General features: G+C 28.4%; 3 protein-coding genes across 4 annotated transcripts; all 3 read left to right on the forward strand.

Moving 5' to 3' along the window:
• The first annotated feature begins 1,291 nt into the window (after positions 1-1,291).
• Positions 1,292-20,952, forward strand: LOC105249661. Of its 2 annotated transcripts, none has more exons than XM_011255290.3 (5): positions 1,292-1,483; positions 17,874-18,524; positions 19,460-19,888; positions 20,241-20,486; positions 20,657-20,952. In XM_011255290.3, the coding sequence occupies exons 2-5, from the start codon at positions 17,932-17,934 to the stop codon at positions 20,823-20,825; spliced, it is 1,437 nt and encodes a 478-aa protein (XP_011253592.1). In that variant the 5' UTR covers positions 1,292-1,483; positions 17,874-17,931; the 3' UTR covers positions 20,826-20,952. The 2 variants fall into 2 exon arrangements, with proteins under 2 accessions (XP_011253592.1, XP_025263282.1); XM_025407497.1 differs by lacking the exon at positions 1,292-1,483 and adding an exon at positions 14,012-14,215.
• LOC112637727 lies at positions 4,883-6,897 on the forward strand (the record flags this gene model as incomplete). The annotated part of the gene is made up of 4 exons (XM_025407979.1): positions 4,883-5,437; positions 5,774-6,220; positions 6,302-6,568; positions 6,744-6,897. Coding segments are annotated over exons 1-4 (1,314 nt in total), but the record flags the coding sequence as incomplete, so codon positions are not given.
• LOC105249660 lies at positions 8,924-12,406 on the forward strand. The gene is made up of 4 exons (XM_011255289.3): positions 8,924-9,448; positions 10,027-10,473; positions 11,351-11,617; positions 12,166-12,406. The coding sequence occupies exons 1-4, from the start codon at positions 8,973-8,975 to the stop codon at positions 12,341-12,343; spliced, it is 1,368 nt and encodes a 455-aa protein (XP_011253591.1). The 5' UTR covers positions 8,924-8,972; the 3' UTR covers positions 12,344-12,406.
• Positions 20,953-21,088: the final 136 nt, after the last annotated feature.

Consider the following 21,088-nt stretch of genomic DNA (forward strand, 5'->3'; position numbering starts at 1 on the left):
TATATCACATCACATGTTAAATTAAAAACAAAATTTGATAATGTTTTCTCCAATCATTACTACGTCGTTAAAATATTTTCTGAGAATGGAATGACATGTTCTACTAAGTCTCACTTATTTGTGGACTCTTATATAGCTTAACATTGCTTATCGCGAGATTTCATATTTCTTATAAACTAAAAAAATGTACGTAAATTAACACAATTATTTTATTACTTGATATTTCATACGATAATAAAATAATTCCGAGATAGATAATTGTATAGAGAAAAAAATGGCACACATTTTTTTTATTTTACTAATTTATCTTTAATATCTCTGTCGCGAGCGAAAATTTTGACAGAAATCATTACGACAAATACTATTTTCATATATCAAATGTATATGTGAGTAGTAATGTGAAAGTGATTTAGCGCAACATAACATTTATACTAATATTTGAGATTGTTCACCTTTTCAATTGTGATAACAATATGCAATATTCTAAAATCCCCATGTTATCGTCTTGCTTATATAATTCAATTTCGTTGCACTGAATGAAAACATATAACTATTTATATTTTTACGCGCATCAGGTGATCATTTCTTAGACCCGATCCATGCTATCGGTCCATTCACGCTCCGCTCATTTAGTTAAAGGGTCGTTTTAGTCATCAGTGAATTAGGCCTACTGAGGATACCACTTCAAAAAAACGCGTCAACAATAGTACCTCATGGGTGACATGGAAAGCTATTGCCATACGCCCGCTCCTGAGCGCCGAGCGGCTCGTAGGTTTTGCGCGGGACGGCGAGGTAAGGGGGGACGCGAAGCCAGCTGAAAATCGGCCGAAATGTGCAATTCTTGCCGAGCTCTGGTATATATGCATGTCGCAAAATCGTTTATGGCTGCGTTCAACAGGAAAAGCTGCTTTGCAACTGTTGTAAAATTCGTGAATCTGATCTTGGTATATGCTCTTAGATTTATTCAAAATTAAGAGCATACAATCAGGCTCACGAATTTTACAACAGTTGTAAGCTTGAGCAGCTATAACAGTTGAGCAGCTTTTTCTGCTCAACACAGCCTAAGAGTCTGTTCTTTTCAGCTGCACTGCTGCACTAGTGCAATTAGCTAGAGTGAAAGAAAGTATGTTTGTCTCTTTCTAACTTATTGCACTAGTGCAGCAGTACAGCTGAAACGAACGGACTCAATGTTTTGGTTTATGTTAACCGGTTTATTTCCTCATGTAGTGCGCATGCTTGGAAGAAACATGAAAAGAACCTGAATGGATCGATGTAAAACATCCTATATTGCTTGAAATGCAAGTTGCACGTTAGTCGACGTGCGAGATGCACTTGTTTTGATGCATTTCCTTATAACCGTGTTGCAATTTATTAAACACATAGTGATAAAAATAACGAACAATTTTTCGCGATATAGAATGTTTCTTATCGTGGCGTTGCAATAACGTTTCATTCACCGGCCAAAATACTGCTCCGTTGTGATGTGAGTATCCAATTCCTTATTTTATTTAAGTGAAGGAAATATAATAAATAATAAAAAATTCACACACATACAATCTCATACAAATAAAACGAGATTGCCAATTTCCTGCATGTGTCTACTAGTGAAAGATATAAATTGGTGATGATACATATACAGCTATATGTATTTTTAATTGTGCAGAGTTTATTGCCTTCTATTAATATTATATTGCCTTCTATTGTTTTTTTCTCCAATTGCATGTAATGTGTATGTGTATGTGTAAGGTGAGATTATTTTGTAAATTACAAATAATGGAAATTATAGTGTAGCAAACACTTAAATTCTGAAAAATCAAAAAAAAGAATACAAGAAAAATTCAATTGTACGAAAAGCAAAACTCTAGTGAATATGAAAAAGTATTGCTATTATAAATAATACATTTAGTAATCGAATTATTTACCAACACAATTTTGATATGCTATGAATAATGATACAAAAATAAATAAATTAAATAAACAAAATTTTCTTAAAATTATATTTAAACTTGCTTGGGAGGAATTTATCTTCGCTAGAATTGTTATTGATCTTTTCCCATTTTAATTTACAAATACACTCACTCGCAAAAAAAACGGACCACTAAATTTTAGCATAATTTTTTAACATTTTTCAATAGCGATAAATCAGCAAAAAATCATCGTATTCAAAGCTCAAATTCCTTTTGAAAATCAAGAAAATCAAATTTGAGTTATAAAAAATGGCGGATGTTGAAAATAGACTATGAGAAATAGGAAACAATTTTTTTTTTTTAACTCAGAAAGATTACTCAGAAGAATCGGCTCCCGGGTACAAAAATGTATGAGTTTTGAAGTTCATTTTTTTTCCTAAATCCATATTTTAATCAATTTTTTAAGACCTTTTTTGATAAAGTTAGACCATTTAAAAGAGAATGTTACAAAATGGACCTTTTCTTGTAAAATCTGCAAGTCAGAAATAAATTATCGTGGAAAACTTTTTCAAAAAGAAAATTAAAGTGTAACTCGAACCAATATGCTCCACATGGTCAGATTTAAATCTTGTGTGAGTGCGTGCGTGTAACATATGCATGCGTATGTCTTGCTCTTGGTGTTATCCAGAATTAATGGAATCTGATTTCATATGTGTACGTGTGTGCGAGTGTTTAGTAATTAGGAAATATAATACATATTTATTATTGTCTCCTCGCGTATTAATTCTTCGAATATTAATTCGTTGGTCATCGTCTTAATCATATTACTCTTAAAATAAATCTTCAATTACTCTTAATCAAATTTTTTTCTGTTTTAAATTTTTTTTTACAAAGCGTTGCGGAATATATTATTAAACATCCATACACACACACACAGATGATTGTTTGCTGATTTATCGCTATTAAAAAATTATGTTAAAATTTAGTGGTCCGTTTTTGTTGCAAGTGAGTGTATAATAATGTTACGTAATAAAGAATGTGAATGTATCGATATTTTTCCATTTTATTTTACAAATATAATAATGTTATTTGATAAATAACAATGCAGATGTATCGATATTCAAATTTCACGAAACAATGGTTTCAAAAGTTAACCCTATTAACCTGGCACCCCCACCATAAAAAATCAAGTTCGAATATAGTGCATAATTAAGTGCTAATTTCTTCCTAATTTGTTGCTATAAGCACGAATTTGTTGCTTCTACCGATTAGCAGGAAAATTATATTAAAGGTGGGGAGTTAGTTTAATGGCAAGCTAGTACCCCCACTTTAGAAAAACACTTATAGAGAGTCGCAAATTAAAAAACAAATACATTAGAATTTGTTGCTAATTAGTTGCTCAAAGATACTGCAAATAGATTTAAAAAATATTAAATTTTTAAAAATACACCAATATGACATATCATATACACATATAAACGTAAAATCATTAAAAATAAATAATTAACAATATCAGTTTGTCATAAAATTGTTTCCCGCATAAAATAAATTATTTCCATTTCTTTTCAATTCTTTTTAATTTATTGTCTATAATTTAAATTTAAAAAATCAATCGGCGGTATTACTTTACCTTCAAGAGTAAGGTACATTAACGCAATTAGTTGCTGCGATTATTTTTGCCTTAAAACGTTTCCTTAATTTGTTGCTCGAAGAATATACAATATCGAATTTGTTGCTCAATAATTAACTTAGGAAAATCGAGCTAACACCATCACCCGTTCGAGTCGAACTTTTTAAGTTAATTGTTGAGCAACAAATTCGGCATTATATATTTTTCGAGCAACAAATTAGGGAAACATTGCTCGAAGAATATATAACTCGATATTGTATATTTTTCGAGCAATAAATTAGGCAATCGACCCGATCTGCCGGAGCGGCCGCCTTATACATATACGCTGCTAGTTATCCCATAGACCTAAGGTCCATAGGTTACCCCTACGCGATACCTCCACACGGTCATGTGTGTTGCGTGGGAGAAGGCCGTGACTCTCAATCCGCGGCTCCTGATCCGCGGCTCGACCGAGATCCTCAATCGGCGTAGCGCCAACTTGACGCGAGCGAATGTTCGTAATTCTCTACGCTCTAGTGACGATTACGCCGCGCACCGTTACAAATTTATAATGTCATTTCCTGTCGAAAACTTTATTAATATTGAAGTTTACGTATTTCTCGCTAGAATTATTCAATACAAAACATCTAATCCGCGACACTTTGATTGCGATTCGATTAATTAATTATTGATTAATTTCTTCAGTCAGGTGCTAGTAGATGTCTGATGAGAATACGGAGAGGAATATAAAAAACATAAATTAAAAAGAATTAGGCTCTATATGTATTAAGCTCTTTAGAACACTGCTGAAAACTATGGGAAACTAAACTGAATTTAAAAATATATGTACTGTATATAGCCGTTATGTATAGCCGTTTTTTTTTATCTTTTATAAGAGAATGACTATGTTTTTTTATCAACACGATAAGAAACTAGCGAATAAGAGCCACCGCGGATGGTAATGAGTAAATTTTTAATTGTTCGCAAAAATTTAAACGTGCACGAGGCATATGTTTTACTTGGTGTATTTACCAAGATATAGATTCTCATTTTTGAAAATTCTATAAACCCCCTTTATCCCCCTGAAGAGATGTAGACGAGAAAAATATCGGGGCGAAGTTCTCAAAAATGAGAATCTATATCTTGGTAAATACACCAAGTAAAACATATGCCTCGTGCACGTTTAAATTTTCGCGAACAAAAATTTACGCATTACCATCCGCGGTGGCTCTTATTCGCTAGTTTCTTATCGTGTTGATAAAAAAACATAGTCATTCTCTTATAGAAGATAAAAAAAAACGGCTATACATAACGGCTATATACAGTACATATATTTTTAAATTCAGTTTAGTTTCCCATAGTTTTCAGCAGTGTTCTAAAGAGCTATATATTAATTTAAGTTAAGCTGTTGGTATAAGTGTAAAAGTGATTTTTGTTAATCTACATCACGAAAAAAAAAAATCTTTTTATAAAATATGACGACCGATAATGAGTTTAAAAATATTAATAAAAATTCCAATTATAACTTGGAACATTCAAGCGAACATGAATACGTAGCAGCGTTCGAAAACATGTTTGAAAGAAAATTATTTCCGAATGATTTCGATACTTGGCCTATACAAAAACAATCTATTTGGATAAACAAGAATGTCGCCAAATTTTTTCCAAACACTCCGAAATCATTGCTGGATTTTATTCCGGCTTTTTTTCGCAACGGAGATAATGGTCGAGCGCAAGAAAAGAAGCCCGAATGGTTGGATATGAATAAATATCGTCGAGGACAAAAATTTGTACGCGACCATTATGCTTCAATTTTAATCTCCAAAATACTAGGCAATATACTTATTTATTCTTTCAACAATAGCTTAAAAGCTGTTATCATAAATGGGAATCGTCATACGCTATATCTGGCGTTCAAAAGGTATCTTTCTCTTAATTTAATGCGATGAAAAATTAGTCTTGTATAATCCGAAAAAAAGTCTCTACAAAAATTATCATTATTATTAGCAGTTAAAGTGAGTCAAGATTAAAATAATGATGAAGAAAAACACATAATTATTATAAAACAAATAGATGAAGAATATAATTAACAAATCTTAATTATCTGTTATTCTGATCACGCAAATTATTCTTATTACAATATTCTTATATTAAAATTTACGATTAATCTACGCACAGAATACGCTATTATAATTTTTACTAATGTTCATCCTATAACCCAATTAATACTTGCATTCTTTTGGGTTTAATTTGCAAGATATTTGTCGCTTGTACGGCTGCTTTTTACTTGGTACGATGGGGAGCCTTGGCTTAAAGGAACACAAGCCTACGACAACATGAAATTTACACGTACAGCGCATTCATTGATGAAGGCAAAAGTGTACGAGCTTGATAACGAGCAAATCGACAATGCATCCAAAATCGCAGAACTGTGGTGTCCGGATCACGAAATATTTGTAAAAGATTTTGCCGCGACATGTCCGTTTGAAAAATCTATACAACGACCTTATATCCTATTCGAAAAATTGCTACCTAGACTGAAAGATATAAATAACGGGGATATGGCAGGTATCCAATGCAATTTCGTAGCTTTAATTTTACTTTGTCCGCAAAGTATCGGAATACATGATGCAACTAATGAAGATCTAGAGGCTTTCTGTCACATGTGGAGATGTTACGGATATTGTCTCGGAATGAAAGACGAGTATGTAGGATATTCGTAAAATATTTCTGTTAATTTTACGTGTTCTATGATTTTGTCGCTCTATACTATACAATTTATCAGGTACAATTTTTGCCGCGGTAGTCTCGAGGAAATAAAACAGCGTACGCGAGATCTTCATCAATATTGGATACTGCCTAATCTCAAAGATGTTACACCCGAATGGGAGCATATGACAAGATGTCTCGTCGAATCTTTGAATTACTATCCATTATTATATGTGCCTTATAAAGCGATGGTACTATATTCTATGGATGTTTTAAATCTAAGTATGCCGGATTTATACAAATCGCTCAGTTACTCGGAGTGGATTACTTATAAATTCTGGACGTGAGTATTTTTATAGTAACACTTAATTTCGTCGACGCAGTATTAATTATTTAGATTTTATCAGATTTTTTTTATATCACACAATACATATCAGATTTTTTTATATTGCGCAATACATACATCTCTCTCTCTCTCTCTTTCTCTCTAAAAATTTCTACCGTTTCAATAATTTCAGATTCATATTACGGTATGCTTTACAATTCTCGATTATACGAGCAGTTTTTAATAAAGTAATGTCTAAAATACTTGATATAGCGATGAATTTTGGTCCAGAAAAGCATATAGAACTTCAAGAAAAATCAAAGAAGCAATTATCAAATTTTGCTGTTTATAAATAATTGTATAAATAATATAATTATAATAATAATAATATAGTAATAATAGTTATATAAATAATATAATAGTTACATAAAATAATAATAATTATATAAATAGTTATAATAGTTATATAAATAATAGTTATATAAATAGTTCATGTATCAAAAATATCCCAATTTAATTATACTTTGTTGAGTTATATGTATATCTCTCCGATAACACAAAATTTAGAATTCTTTTCTTTAAAAAATAACATGTTTATTTTCTAAATTAAAAGACATTGAAAATAACTTATAATAATGTATAAATAAAATAAAGTTTCAATTAATTTGTTTAGTTTGAAGCGTGATTCACAAAATATCTATTTTTCAAAACATTATTCTAAAAAGTAATGAAATATAATTTGTAATTAATTACATCTTTTTTATATAAGAGAGACAAAAAAAATATAATAAATACATCTATTTATGCACAAAACGTGGTTTATTCATTTCTGATGATATTATATACAATTAGTATGAGAAATCGCAAGGACGACAAGATCAAATAATTGTTTAATGTTGTCCTTGATATAAGATAAAAAAGATAGGCGAGTTGTGAAATAAAAACAAAATAGAAAAAAATGAATAAAATTACCAATGTAATTAGAGACTAAAGGTTTTCTACTTGCATATCTTGCAACTCAACAAGATGTACGAAGTTCTGATTATTAATATCTTCTATTCAACTAATATCTAAATGTTTTCTAGATAGATTAAGGCTCCTGAGTAGTCAGCTATATTGAAATCGTGACAGAAGCGAGAAATAATACGCTGAGAATTCTTGCGTGTCATTTTTAAATAAAAAGATATTTAAAAAAAATACAAAAAAACACTACAGATCGCTTTAGCACACTTGTAAAATATTCCGAAAAGTAATATACTGGCAAAGATAACATGGCGATGCTGTAGAATGGAAGCACATGATAAGAAATCTCATAGAGTCAATTAATTTTTATTCTCTAATATATTGTAATATCTAATTAAATGATGATATTAATCACTACCAATACATCTTTAAATTTAAAAACGTATCATATTTATATATATCATACTCAGTATATATAGAACAAATAGCTTAAATAAAAGTTATATAAATGAAAAGTTATAAAAGTGAGTGGTATTATAATACAGATTAATTATCTAAATGCAATGCTAAAGTTTATTGATACATAGATATTCTATTCAATATACATTGTACGAATTGTATACAACTGTGCATACACATTAAATGTAATCGAATAGAATGAATATTTGTGTACCAATGAATTTTGGCGTTGCAGTTACTTAATTTACATTTAAAAAACGAATATTCAATCTTTTTATTGGTTTGATGATTTCAGACATATACATAAAAGTTTTCAAATACAAAAATAGTTTTCAATAAAGTGAGACATGGAATAATTAACAAACTCATAAATTTTAACATGAAAATGTAAATACTATTTTACAAAAAATCCAAAAAAACATTTAGCTAATTTCTCTGTTAATATAATGAATAAAATATTTATTTACAAAGAATATATAATAGATATAAATTTATATTTTTATATATTGTTGCTTAAATTTTGATTGATAGATTGTTGATTTTATAGATATATATACGTAACATAATAAATAACGATAGTAATGTAAGAGTATTATAATTTGATAAAATAATATCGGTTTTAATCGTTAATTTAAATAATTTAAACATGACAATTCTCTGCTCTTTTAAATCTTACTGAAACTTTTTTTCAAAAGTTGATAATGAAAAATATATTATCGAATAAATAATTTTTTTATGAAATAATTCTTAAAGATTTCTTATTTGAGAAATTTAAGCAACGGCTGTATCGAATTGTCGTAAATTATGAGACAGACTAAAAGAGATAAATAACGCGTATACATATTTATTGAATTTATTGAATCCAATAAAATTGCAACTCACTCATGAATAGGAAAGTGGGATAAGTATATAACTAGTAGTCAGCGTATTATTTCCACTTACATACAACATACGATATCAAAAGCTTGGATGTGATATTGAGAAATTATTTTATTATATAATGACGAGCATTATACATAGTAATACATTAAAAAATTCGGCTACTCTCAATTGTGACGGTAAAACAACGATAGTTGAAGCAGACAGAAAGGAAAATTTGAACGGATATAATTTAGTGCGATTGTTAAAGAATACGTACGATAAAAGATTGTTTCATAATGATTTTGATACATGGACAATAGAAGAACAATACAACTGGGTAGACAAAAATCTTTCAAAATTCTATCCAAATGTGCCTGAGACTTTGTTGGGATATATACCGGCTTCTTTTCGACAACTTGATCGATCGTCGTTGAAAGTGCCTGAATGGTTGGACTTGGATAAATATCGTAGAGGACAAAAATTTGTACGTGAGAATTACGTCCCAATTATTATTACTAAATTAATAGGCCTCATTCACGTGTATTCATTCAATGATGCCTTAAAACCAGTTATTATAGGAAGACGTGGTCACACGCCATTTTTAGGATTCGAAAGGTGCTTTTTTGAAACATTATCTCTCTATAATAGCTATTAAAATATTATTTAAAATATTTACTACTTAAATATATAATATATACTATAATATATTTATTACTTAAAATGTACAAGAGGTCAACCACTATAGCAATCATTTTATCAAAAATTTTATCAAAAATATATTGTAACAATTTTTTTCAATTTATCAAAAATATATTGTAACAATAAATATAATTTTAGGAAATACATGTTTTAAAAAAATATGTATTGAAATAAGCAAGAAAAAAAATAATATGCACTAAAAATACTTTTTAATTCTGCGGCAGTATTGGTAATATTGACAATAAAATAATAATAGGAATATCAACAATACAAAAACATTATTAATAATATAAAAGCAACATTGTACATTTCTTGTGGTGTGGTTGACTCCTTGACTCTATGTATATATATATATATATACAAATAAATAAATAATTATTAAAATTTCCATATCAATATATTAAAATTCCCAGTATGCAACATAATTTTAATATATTGTACAAAATGTGAGTATTAGAAATCAATTTATATGTTCTCATGAATGCTTTGCGAAGATATCAATCGGTAATAAAACGAATATTCAATTGGTATAACGGAGAACCATGGATTAAGGGATCACAAGCTTACAAAGATATGCAAATTGCGCATAAAATGCATTTAATGATGGGAAGAAAATTATGTCAAGATGATAATGAGCAAATCGATACTATGTCTAAAATTGCGGAGCCATGGTGCCCCGACCGTGAAATACTTCTCAAAGATTTTGCCATGGCTTGTCCATTTAAAAAACTTGACCAACAGCCTTTTATTATGATGAGCGAATCACCATATAGACCAAAAGGAATAAATAATATGGATCTGGCGATGGTACAAGGGGCTTTCGTTGGTATGATTTTATTAAGACCGCGAGATATTGGAGTTCATAATGCGATCGATAAAGATATAGAGGCCTTCTGTCATATGTGGAGATGCTATGGATATTATCTCGGATTGGAAGACGAGTATGTAATAACATTAGAAAAAATACGAATATGATATTTTAGATAAATGTTTTCTTCCATCAGCGATGATGTAAGACAAACAGGATGTTTGATCAGAATTCAATCTATTTTTGAACAGAAAAGGCACAGTAAACTAAACAGAAAAGTTCTTCATCATTTTGCAATTTTTGTAGTATTTTGTAGTAATTGTAATATTAATTTTAAAAAAATTGACGTATTAGTGCGCGTTTTACATGGCTAGATTAGGAAGTGCGCGCTCTAGGCATGCCAATGACGAGTACATTAATGTCTCGTATCGAACATCCTGTATATATATATATAAAGAAAACACATAGTTATTTCGAAGAAAAAATATGTAATTTGCAATTAACAATTACATATTTTTTCTTAAAACTATGTGTTTTCTTTACACCAATTAATTTCTCTCATAAAAGTATTAAAGTAAGATAATCGAAAAATGAATATTTTATAAGATATTTTACAGTTTATGTAAAATTAAGAAATGATTTCAAAGCTTTATAACTCGGAAAGCACTTAATGAAAACTAACTGAATTATAGTTTGTTTTGGAAAACTCTCGAGATGAGTTAGAAGAATATGCAAAAACATACAGAGTGTCCCATTTAAAAAGTTGGAAGTGACCTTCACATGACCTTCAAGGTCAAACTAATGGTACTATTTTATCCTCCTCGAAACCATATAACTTTTGTCTGAAACATTTTTTCGTATCTTTCAAATTTTACGAGATATTTCAATGATAAAGTTAAAATGGAACACCCTGTATATATATAATATACATATAATTAAATTTATAAAATGAAATTTAAAAATTTAATACTTTACAACTTGAGAGAAATATTAATTGCATAATTACTCAGGTACAACTTTTGCCGTGGTACTTTGAAAGAAATAAAACAACGCACAAGAGATTATTATCAATATTGGATAACGTCTAATTTAAAAAATATTACGCCCGAATGGGAGCACATGACAAAATGTAGCATCGAACCAATGAATTTTTATCCTTTCATATATATGCCTTATAAAACAATGGTCTTAATTGCTTCAGATTTATTAGATCTAAATATGCCACATTTACATGCATCTCTAAGTTTTTCAGAATGGATCGCTTATAAAGTATATAAGTAAGTAAAATTTTTTATATTAGCGCGCAGTTAAATTTTCAATATACAATAGCAAGAACGAATAAATTAATAGCAGACGTAAGAGAGCTAGTGTGGTAGACAGGATGTAAGGAGTATATTTCCAAAAGTTTATTTATTGTTGATTACAAATATTTCGATTTTTATTTGGACCATCTTTGGCAAAAAGAAAAATGATCCAAATAGAGATCGAAATATATTAATAATTAAATATAATAATAATTAAAAAATTAAAATAATATAATAAAATTAAAATAAATATATAATTAAAATTAAATATAATAATAATTAAAAATAAATTAACTTTTGGAAATATATTGCTTTGGAAATATGCATTCTATTACACTAGTTCTCCTTGGAAATATGTTCTATCACACTGGTTCTCCTTCGTCCGCTATTTATAAATTTTATGTGCCAGAATCTTTACAATTCTTATTTGATTTATGAATACTCATTATATTCGACTTTTACAAATTAAAGAGTACGTATTTTATATATATTACATATTTATATCTCTTCAATGATTGCAGATTTATATTGCAACATGCGTTGAAATTATCTATCGTAAGATATTTTTTTAACAAATTTGTAATTCGTATACTAAAAAAGGCGGCAAATTATGACTCGGAAAAGAAAGCAGAACTTCAAGAAAAATCAAAGAAACTGTTGCACGAATCTATTACAGTATCTGAATATTTTAATAACTAATATTTTTTATAAATGGGAAATAATGAAATAAATAGGAAAACACTTTTGTTTTTCGATTGCTAATATTTTTTAAAACTTTAATAATAGTTTAAATTGTAATGTGTAATTATAATAATTAATATATAATTAATGTATAATTTTAATAATAATTTTAATTATAATGTATAATTTCAATATACATATATATATAATGCAAAAAAAAAAATAAAATATATAATGAAAATAAAAAATATAATTGTGTTGTGAAGAATTAAATCTTGTGACAAACGTAATGATAATTACCAAATATTCTCTTATTCATATTTGATCTTTAACTTGTGCATATAATAACAATGATAATTTATTTCACTGAACAATTCATTACAATATATTATTATAGAATCAATCTTTGATAAAAAGGATAGAGTAATCTGGAATTTTCTGAATAATTCAAATTATTCGAGAGAAAACATATTTCAAGTTCCAATTTCAAATTATTTCCGTAAAGAAACATTCTTCGAACCATTAGAATTTAATCATTTTACCATTAGATATATCTGAATAATTTAATTCTGAACTCAGATTAAATAATAAATTAAAGTTAAATAATAAATTAAGGATTAAACGACAAATTGTCTAACTTTAATATATTTGAAGGGATCAAATAAAAGCTAAACAATTTCTATTTACAACAATCATTATAGTTGTTTATTTTTTTAAACATATCTTTAAATAATAGATCGATTAAAAAATTCAACCATTCGTAATATAATATATTACGAATTGTTTGACACTGAATCTTTAATGTTTTTGTGTACTGAACGAGTCAATAAACAAAGTCAATGACAAATTGTTCGAATCTTTTGTTCAAACCGTAAAGAAGAGAGTATCGTTAAAAAAAAGAAGGAAAAATATTACTTACTTTAAAGAAATATTTTTTTAAATATTTTTATTGCTATAAGAAATTTTAAAAATATATTAGCAGTAATTATTATAATTAGAAGCGAAATATGTGATACTATATGATAAGATAAGATAAGAAAAGTTTAATGTTTATAAAAGAAAAAACATAGATATGTAAGCGATGATGAGTATGCTGCTATGGAAGTAAATAAAAGGTACGTACGTATATATATGTAAAAAAAGATAAGAATGTAAAAGGTATAGAGATATAAAGGCAGAAAATATAAAATAAAAAATTGCAATTTAGATTTACAACTAGACTATTTAAAAGGTATGGATGGATGAATGTTTAGAAATATTGTAATCAAGTCCCTTCTTGGCAATAGCTGAAGAATAAAGAACTAACTAATAATAATACTAGTAATTATTAGTATAAAGATTGAATCAACGCTCTTGAGGGAAAAGCGCAGTAAATTGAACCGAAAAATTTTTTACTCTTTTGCAATTTTCACAATAATGATCAAAATATTGATTTAAAAAGATTTAACGCGAATAAGCGTGGATTTTGAGCGGCTAGTTTGTAAGATGTGTGTTTTATTTAACATTTTTTTATTCAATTTTTTTTATTCAATTTCGCAATGCTCGCAGTATATAATTAATGATCAAAAGTTATATTTAGAAATAATGCTCGCGCGAGCGATGCGAGTTTTCAGAGGTGTGTGGGGAGTGATATATGATGATAAAAAAATTTGGTTATATATATTCAACTATTTTCATTGCCTTAACATTTGGTTTCTATCTCATCTAGAGTGCATATCTCAGTGTTTAGCCGTGCGAAACGTGCACTCATTTGCCAGGCTATTTTAATTAATAGTTCAATAATTATTGCGAAAATTGAAAAATAGTGCAAGATTTTCGGTTTATTTGATTGTGCTGTATTCGCTCACAAAAAAAATTGGACCCTCATCGAAACATTTTTATATACAAAATGTAAGTACATAATCTCCACCAAATATAATGCAGTATGCCAGTGTTACCAGATGACTGAAATAAACATTAGTTAAGTAGCAAAAAAATATATGATTAGTGAAATATCCGATGAAGTAGATCACTTGTGTAAATAATATAATTCTCGATATATATTTCTCTCGATTAGTATTTTGATTATACGTATAGAAATGAACAGTATAATCTGTTTTTAGAGCATATGGCTTTTAAGGTGTCTGTGAAGCTCGTCCGACAATCTACAAATTTCAAAAAAATACTAAAAGTTCTGATAGCATTTTTCATAGTTCCACAGTTCCTGATAAGAATTAAAAAGAGTTCCGCATTTATTTAGATTAAAAAACCGAAATTGAAAAAATGACATGCTAACTTTGCGAATCTAGCATGACACCTTCCCTCTAAAGTACCAAAAAACGTTGAATATTGTTATTTTTAGCAAGTCCCAATAGTTCTGTTCAAGTTCAGCCTATATATGCAATTTCAGATCAATTTCAATAATTAATAATTTTTAATCGACCATCACGACACTTAGTGAAAATGTGTCGTGCTGATGATTTTCCGTATTTTTTACGGCAGTTCTCGACAGTTCTATAAAAGTCCTCTCCTTTAGAAACATTTTTACGCATAGTTCTGACCGATTGGTATTTTTTAAACAATTTTTTACAAAGCATTTTTACCTAGCACGGCGCTCTCCCTCTCAACGTCCCGAAGAAAATGTGAGGGATAAAGTTCGTTTATATTCTTGGCTTGTCTGCAATAGGATCAATTATTAATTTGCAAAATAAGGATTGTTTCAGCTTGTTAGAAGGTGAACGTTTTTGCGGTATCTCTGCCGACCTTATGCAAAGAGCGGCGCAAAAAAAGAATATGCCTCCATGCATATTCTTTTTTTGCGCCGCTCTTTTTTCCCCACAGTTACGATTATTATTGTGTATCAAGTGAAGGACATGCGGACTCGCAGGTATCGCCACAGTCTCTTACATTTATATTTCTACGATTTATTTGAGCATTTTGTCTTTCGTGATGTGATTATAAATTCCGTTTTTAATTCGACTTTAATATTATGTACGCCGACAATTTGTTGACGAATTTAATATTGATCTTGTGTTGCGACTCTATTTCTTTTTATATTATCATTTCTGCGAACGACTCTATTTCTTTTAATATTATTATTTCTAAGAACAACATTGAGAAGGATCTGGATGAGATCGAAATGTTTGCGCTTATTTTTGTGTAATTTATATACGATTTGTATTATAATTTTCTCTTGAATATTACTATTATGACTTTGATGATTTAATTTATTTTTCCAAGATTTGCATCGTATCTCAATGCTGTGATTATCTTGTTTTTTTAATTTTTTTCTAAATACTTATCTTTCAAACTTTCACTTTAATTTTTTTCTTTAAAAATAATAATATTCAAAGCGTTTTAGTCAAGGTTTTAATACTTTAGAGGGGAAGTGTCGTGCTAGATTCGCGAAGTTAGCGTGACATTTTTTCGATTTCGATTTTTTAATATAAGGAAACTCTTTTTAATTTTTATTTTACAGGATCTGTAGAACTATAAAAAATGCTATCAGAACTTTCAATATTTTTTTGAAATTTTGCAAATTCATGTCAGCTTTACAGACACGCTTTTAAAGAAAAAGATTAGACGAATATATAAGCTGTCAAAAGTAAATAAATCCAATATATTGTTAAGGTTCTTTTTATAATTAATTTATAATTAATTTACTTTTTATAATTAATATACATTTTTTCTAAATTCATGAATTTTTAACATTTTAGCCTTTTAAAATATAAAATTAATAATTAATTCATGAGATAAAGTAAAAACTTTTTATTTCTGTAGAATATAATTTAATCTCAAGCATATTCGTAAATATTATCTCATGTCGAAATAGTTTTGTAATGAATATCACGAAAATTTTATAATGATTGTACATAAAAATTCATCAAAATAAAAATGTTAATGTTATTTCTATAATACAAAATCTTTATTTTAATTCATACAAATTATATTTTAAAATAGTTTTGCGCTATATCAAATTCATGAACCTCAAAAGATCAGAGGAAAAAGTTAACATTTATTAACTTAAGCTAACGTAGCTGATCCATCCAGTTACTCTTTAAAACTCTCAAATCACAGAAAAATTATTTTAATAATTTTAAACTACAAGTAATATTAAAAGATATCATTAATTTTTCTTAAAAATTACCTAGAGAAGAAAAAAGAAACATATCTTTGTTCCTCTCTCTTTTTCCTTTTCCTTCTTATTCTTATCCCAACTTCCCTGCCTGCGCATCGAGTACATCTTTTAGCAATCTTGCAATTTGAAAACTACAGTGTAAAATGCATCGTGCTGAAAATTAAAAACTAAAAAAATTAAGACCAAAACAATTTACAAAAACTTGGCGTGCTCGGGTCGTATTATAATTCACATATTTTTATAACTGAAGTTAATTACAGGTATATAATTCGCAAACTTTGTAAAATTATATGTAAAATTATATGTAAAATTATATGTAATATATTATAATGTGACCCGAGCACGCCAAGTTTTTGTAAGTTGTTTTGGTCTTAATTTTTTTAGTTCCAAATTTACTTGGAACTTATTTTGAAAATCATTTTTATTTTGTCGAAAATCTAATATATAAATGCAAGATTAAATTTGTGACAAATATTTCAAATTACAAATCTCTATCAATTGCTTCAATGTACTTGGCTAATTAATCATTGATTTCATATTTAGTTTTGATTTTTTTAAGGAAAATTATATATATTTTTTGAGGGAAAATTTTTATAAATTATTTATTATAAGGGTATTTTTTTATTAAACGTTTTGTTGCATACAAGGTGGAATATTTTTTATATACTTGGCGTATTTTTTTACCTTTCTAAGGTTTTTTTTGGAAGGATATTAGTTAAGTAAGATATTGTATGTACATAATAATTTTTTTCTCCTTTTTGTTCACATTTTATTGTAATTTAATTAATGTTTATAATATTAGAAATTGTAGTCACTTGATAAGGTCCAAAATGGTCCCTTTTGGGGATATTGGTAATTTATTGGTTGGTAAAGAATCACAACGTTTCGAACGACCATGGGTCCAACGTTGTGATTCTTTACCAACCAATAAATTGCCAGTGTGATCGATTTAAATTACGTTATTTTAAATTAGATAACATGTGAATAATTTTGATCTAAAATTATTGTTCTAAGAATGTTTTGGCTCTAAAATGGATCAATAAATGTTTTAAAGCATATAATGTTCGAAATGCAGACTTTCTATTTGCATACACATATCAAGCATAGCATTCTGATAAAATCTTTAGCAAAATAATAAAATAGCGTATATGCTCAAATACTGCGCAAGCTGTGCGCGCCCCTGTTTCATGCGTAATCTAAAACGCTTCGTCGTTAGCTTCTTAAAGATGCTCTCATTAAAAAATAATATTCAGACGTAATTTGATCAAAGGAAAAAGTTATTACTTTTGGCACGAACTAGCACGCTCCGCGAATTCTGGTACACCCTGTATAATATTTTCTCTGTGCAATTGAATAATATTATATAATACGATTCTTTTTAAATTTTAATTATTTCGTGTATTACACTGAAATTATTTTGTATTAAAACAGGTTGTAGCTTGTCCGGACAATTCTCATCAACCATCGAATTATTATAGGAAAATAAAAGATGAATCGCAATCAGTGGATAGAACAAACACAAACAAAAAATCTGAACGATAACAAAACGAATTGCGTAAAATTTAAAGATATTGAAAATATTACGAATGAAACTACAACAAACTTAGCAAATCAGAGAAATAATGTCGATAGTTATATAAATGATGAAATTGAAAACAATTATTATGAAGCTGCAGAAGGGAAGAACGCCGTTAAGTACGTCGAACATTTCGTAAAAAATATGAAACATATCGTCGATCAGAATCCTGCAAAACCGACAAATTATGATGAATGGACGAATGAGGAACGATACAAACATATAACGGAAAACATAAAAATCTATGTTCCAAATCTACCAGATTCTTTATTATTTTTCATATCAGCAGCGTTGTATCGTGGAGATTGCGGTCGAAGTTCAACAGACAGACCGCTTTGGTTGGACATGGACAAATTCCGGAAAGGACAAAAATTTGCACGACAACACATTTTCTCTATCATATTTTCCAACGTGTTGTCGCTTTTCGAGCTATTCGCTTTCACGGACGGTCTTAAACCAATGATTTTCAATCAACAATCTCATACGCCGCTCTTAGCTTTTAATAGGTAAAATAATTTGATGAAAACATCTTTTCGTAACCAAATTATTACGAGTATTATTCAAGAATGAAATGACTTGCAAGAGCAAAGATTTTTTTATAAATGCAAGTTATATTTATAAAGATTTATCTTAAAAAATCTTTTATAAAGATGCAAATTATATTTATAAAGATCACAATATCTACATATTGAAAATAATATCTGCGATGCAAATTAATTTATTTCTATGCAAGAAACAAAGGTTCCGCGATTTTTGTTATGCATTTTATACAAATAAACAGTTGCGCAAATTAAAATTAAATTAAATTTTATATAAACAATTTTTCTCGTTTTTCAAAACTCTAATCAAGATCAGATATAATTTTAATGACACATTACGTATACATATTTTGCGCAAATAACACATAGAAAAAATTTACGTGATTTAATGTTATTAACTTATAGATTAGTCATATTAAATCATTCGAATATTCATATTACCTTGATTTGCAATTTCAATCTTGGTTAATCTGTTATTAATCCAGTCGAATAATTATTTCTCGCAAATTATTTGAATTGTAAATATTATTTTTTAGTAAGATATTTATGAACGCAAATATTTTCACAGTATTTAATAACGTCGAGATTCAATTTCCGTTGACGTTGCTTCAAAAGTGATAATATAAATGATTTATATAACTGATTATATGATTATCATCATATTTTATAAATATGATCTTGTTAATATATGTTAATATATGTTAGATTTTTTATTGTTTTTTAATAAATGTCAAATTTTTTATAATTTTATAATTTTTTCTCGCAACATGTTTTCTAGACACGCGTGCATTGACAAGATTTGCTTAATTTCGATGACAACAATTTAAATCAGATTTTCAAATTAAATTTTCATTTCATATTTGTCTAATCGTAAATTTTGATTAAATTTTCAAATACTGAAGATATTTATCTACGGCTCGTCGTATAAAAAATTGGATGATGGAAGATTTTTGGAACGAAAACACGCAAGCTCACAAACACATCCAAATCGTGCGTAAAATGCATCACGTCGTACGATTGAAACTCTGCGAATACGAGTATGAAGAAATCGATGCAAAGACGAAGATTCCGAATCCGTGGTGCCCGGATAGGAAAATAATCCTCGACGACTTTTCTTCTTGCCCCTATGCGAAAGTAGAAAACGGCTGTCTTCATCTGATAATCAGACCTAAAGGATTGAATCAAGCCGATATGAGTTCCACGCAGTTTGCTTTTATGGGAATGATCCTGCTCTACTCGCACAAATTTGGCATTCACGCCACTGATGAGGATATGATGGCCTTTTGCCACGTATGGAGAAATATAGGATACGCTCTTGGTATTCAGGACGAGTGAGTACCATATACCGATGACTCAATTATTCGACATCTTGTCATTTCGTCCTTCTCACGCCGTTAATAGTAGCGGAAAATCTTTAAAATTCTCTCATTTTCGCTTTTATTTTCATACCTCGAAATAAATTTATACATTACGATTTTTACATTTTTCGAAATTTAATTTTATTCTACGCGTATCCCCGTTTCCCATCCATTTTTTAATTTTTATTTATTTATTTATTTATTATTGTATCCTATATCTCAGTTTCTTTGTCATTTTTAAATATTTTTTCATTCTTTTCCTTTACCGTCCTTCTTTCTAAATTCTTACATTCGAATAAATTACGGGAAGAAATTTGTACTTTAGGTATAATTTTTGTCGCGGTAATCTACAAGAGATTAAGACGAGAGCGCGAGACTTTACCCAAGTTTGGGTGAAACCGTATTTACGGCAAATATTGCCCGAATGGGAGCACATGTTGAGATGCGTCATGTACGATGATAACATGTTCAAGTTCTCGTTATTATTTGTTGCCGATTTATTGGACATCGATATGCCACATGTGCGAAGTACACTAACTTTTTTTCAACGATTGCAATTTATGTTATATCGGTGAGTATAAAATGTATAACGCGCTATGTCGGGAGAATAATCAAAATGTAATTATTCAAAATGTATTTAATATATCTTTTAAAAAATTTTATTTTAAAAAAACTTGCAACAATAATAATAATAATAATAATAATATTGTTATAGTATAATTATTCTTTATATAATTTTAGTTTTATACTTTGTTATGCCATGCGACTACGATTTGTACGAGAATATATGAATAAAAAAATTCTTATAATTCTCGATAAACCAATCAAAATTAATAAGAAAAAATATGAAAAATTAAGAAAGATATCTGCCCAAATGGTACCGGATCTTGATTCTAAGAAAGAAGAATAAAGAGTAAAGTTCAAAGGCGAATTAATTCCAAATAACGGAAGCCATTTTTCCCTCATTATTTCGCGTGCAAAAATATATTATATCTTTTTTATAAATATGCAATGCAATGATACAAGCAATATACATATAATAAATTAAATTGTAATTGTAAATTATAATATCATTATTTATGTTAAGAGAAGGATAAGGTAATAAAGCTTAGAGGATAAGGGATAAAGCTATTTAACTCGTTTGTTGATTTGTAACTTATTTTAGGTTATTCA

The sequence above is a fragment of the Camponotus floridanus genome, unplaced genomic scaffold (assembly GCF_003227725.1).
Source record: "Camponotus floridanus strain SB8 unplaced genomic scaffold, Cflo_v7.5 scaffold1, whole genome shotgun sequence".
Classification (NCBI taxonomy): domain Eukaryota; kingdom Metazoa; phylum Arthropoda; class Insecta; order Hymenoptera; family Formicidae; genus Camponotus; species Camponotus floridanus.

Bases quoted from the DNA above. Each gene is read 5' to 3' on its own strand.
- LOC105249660 (XM_011255289.3), top strand. From the start codon at position 8,973: ATGACGAGCATTATACATAGTAATACATTAAAAAATTCGGCTACTCTC. The intron at 10,474-11,350 runs GTATGTAATAAC...ATAATTACTCAG, and splicing joins TATCTCGGATTGGAAGACGA to GTACAACTTTTGCCGTGGTA. The intron at 11,618-12,165 runs GTAAGTAAAATT...CAATGATTGCAG, and splicing joins ATCGCTTATAAAGTATATAA to ATTTATATTGCAACATGCGT.
- LOC105249661 (XM_011255290.3), top strand. From the start codon at position 17,932: ATGAATCGCAATCAGTGGATAGAACAAACACAAACAAAAAATCTGAAC. The intron at 19,889-20,240 runs GTGAGTACCATA...TTTGTACTTTAG, and splicing joins GCTCTTGGTATTCAGGACGA to GTATAATTTTTGTCGCGGTA. The intron at 20,487-20,656 runs GTGAGTATAAAA...ATATAATTTTAG, and splicing joins TTGCAATTTATGTTATATCG to TTTTATACTTTGTTATGCCA.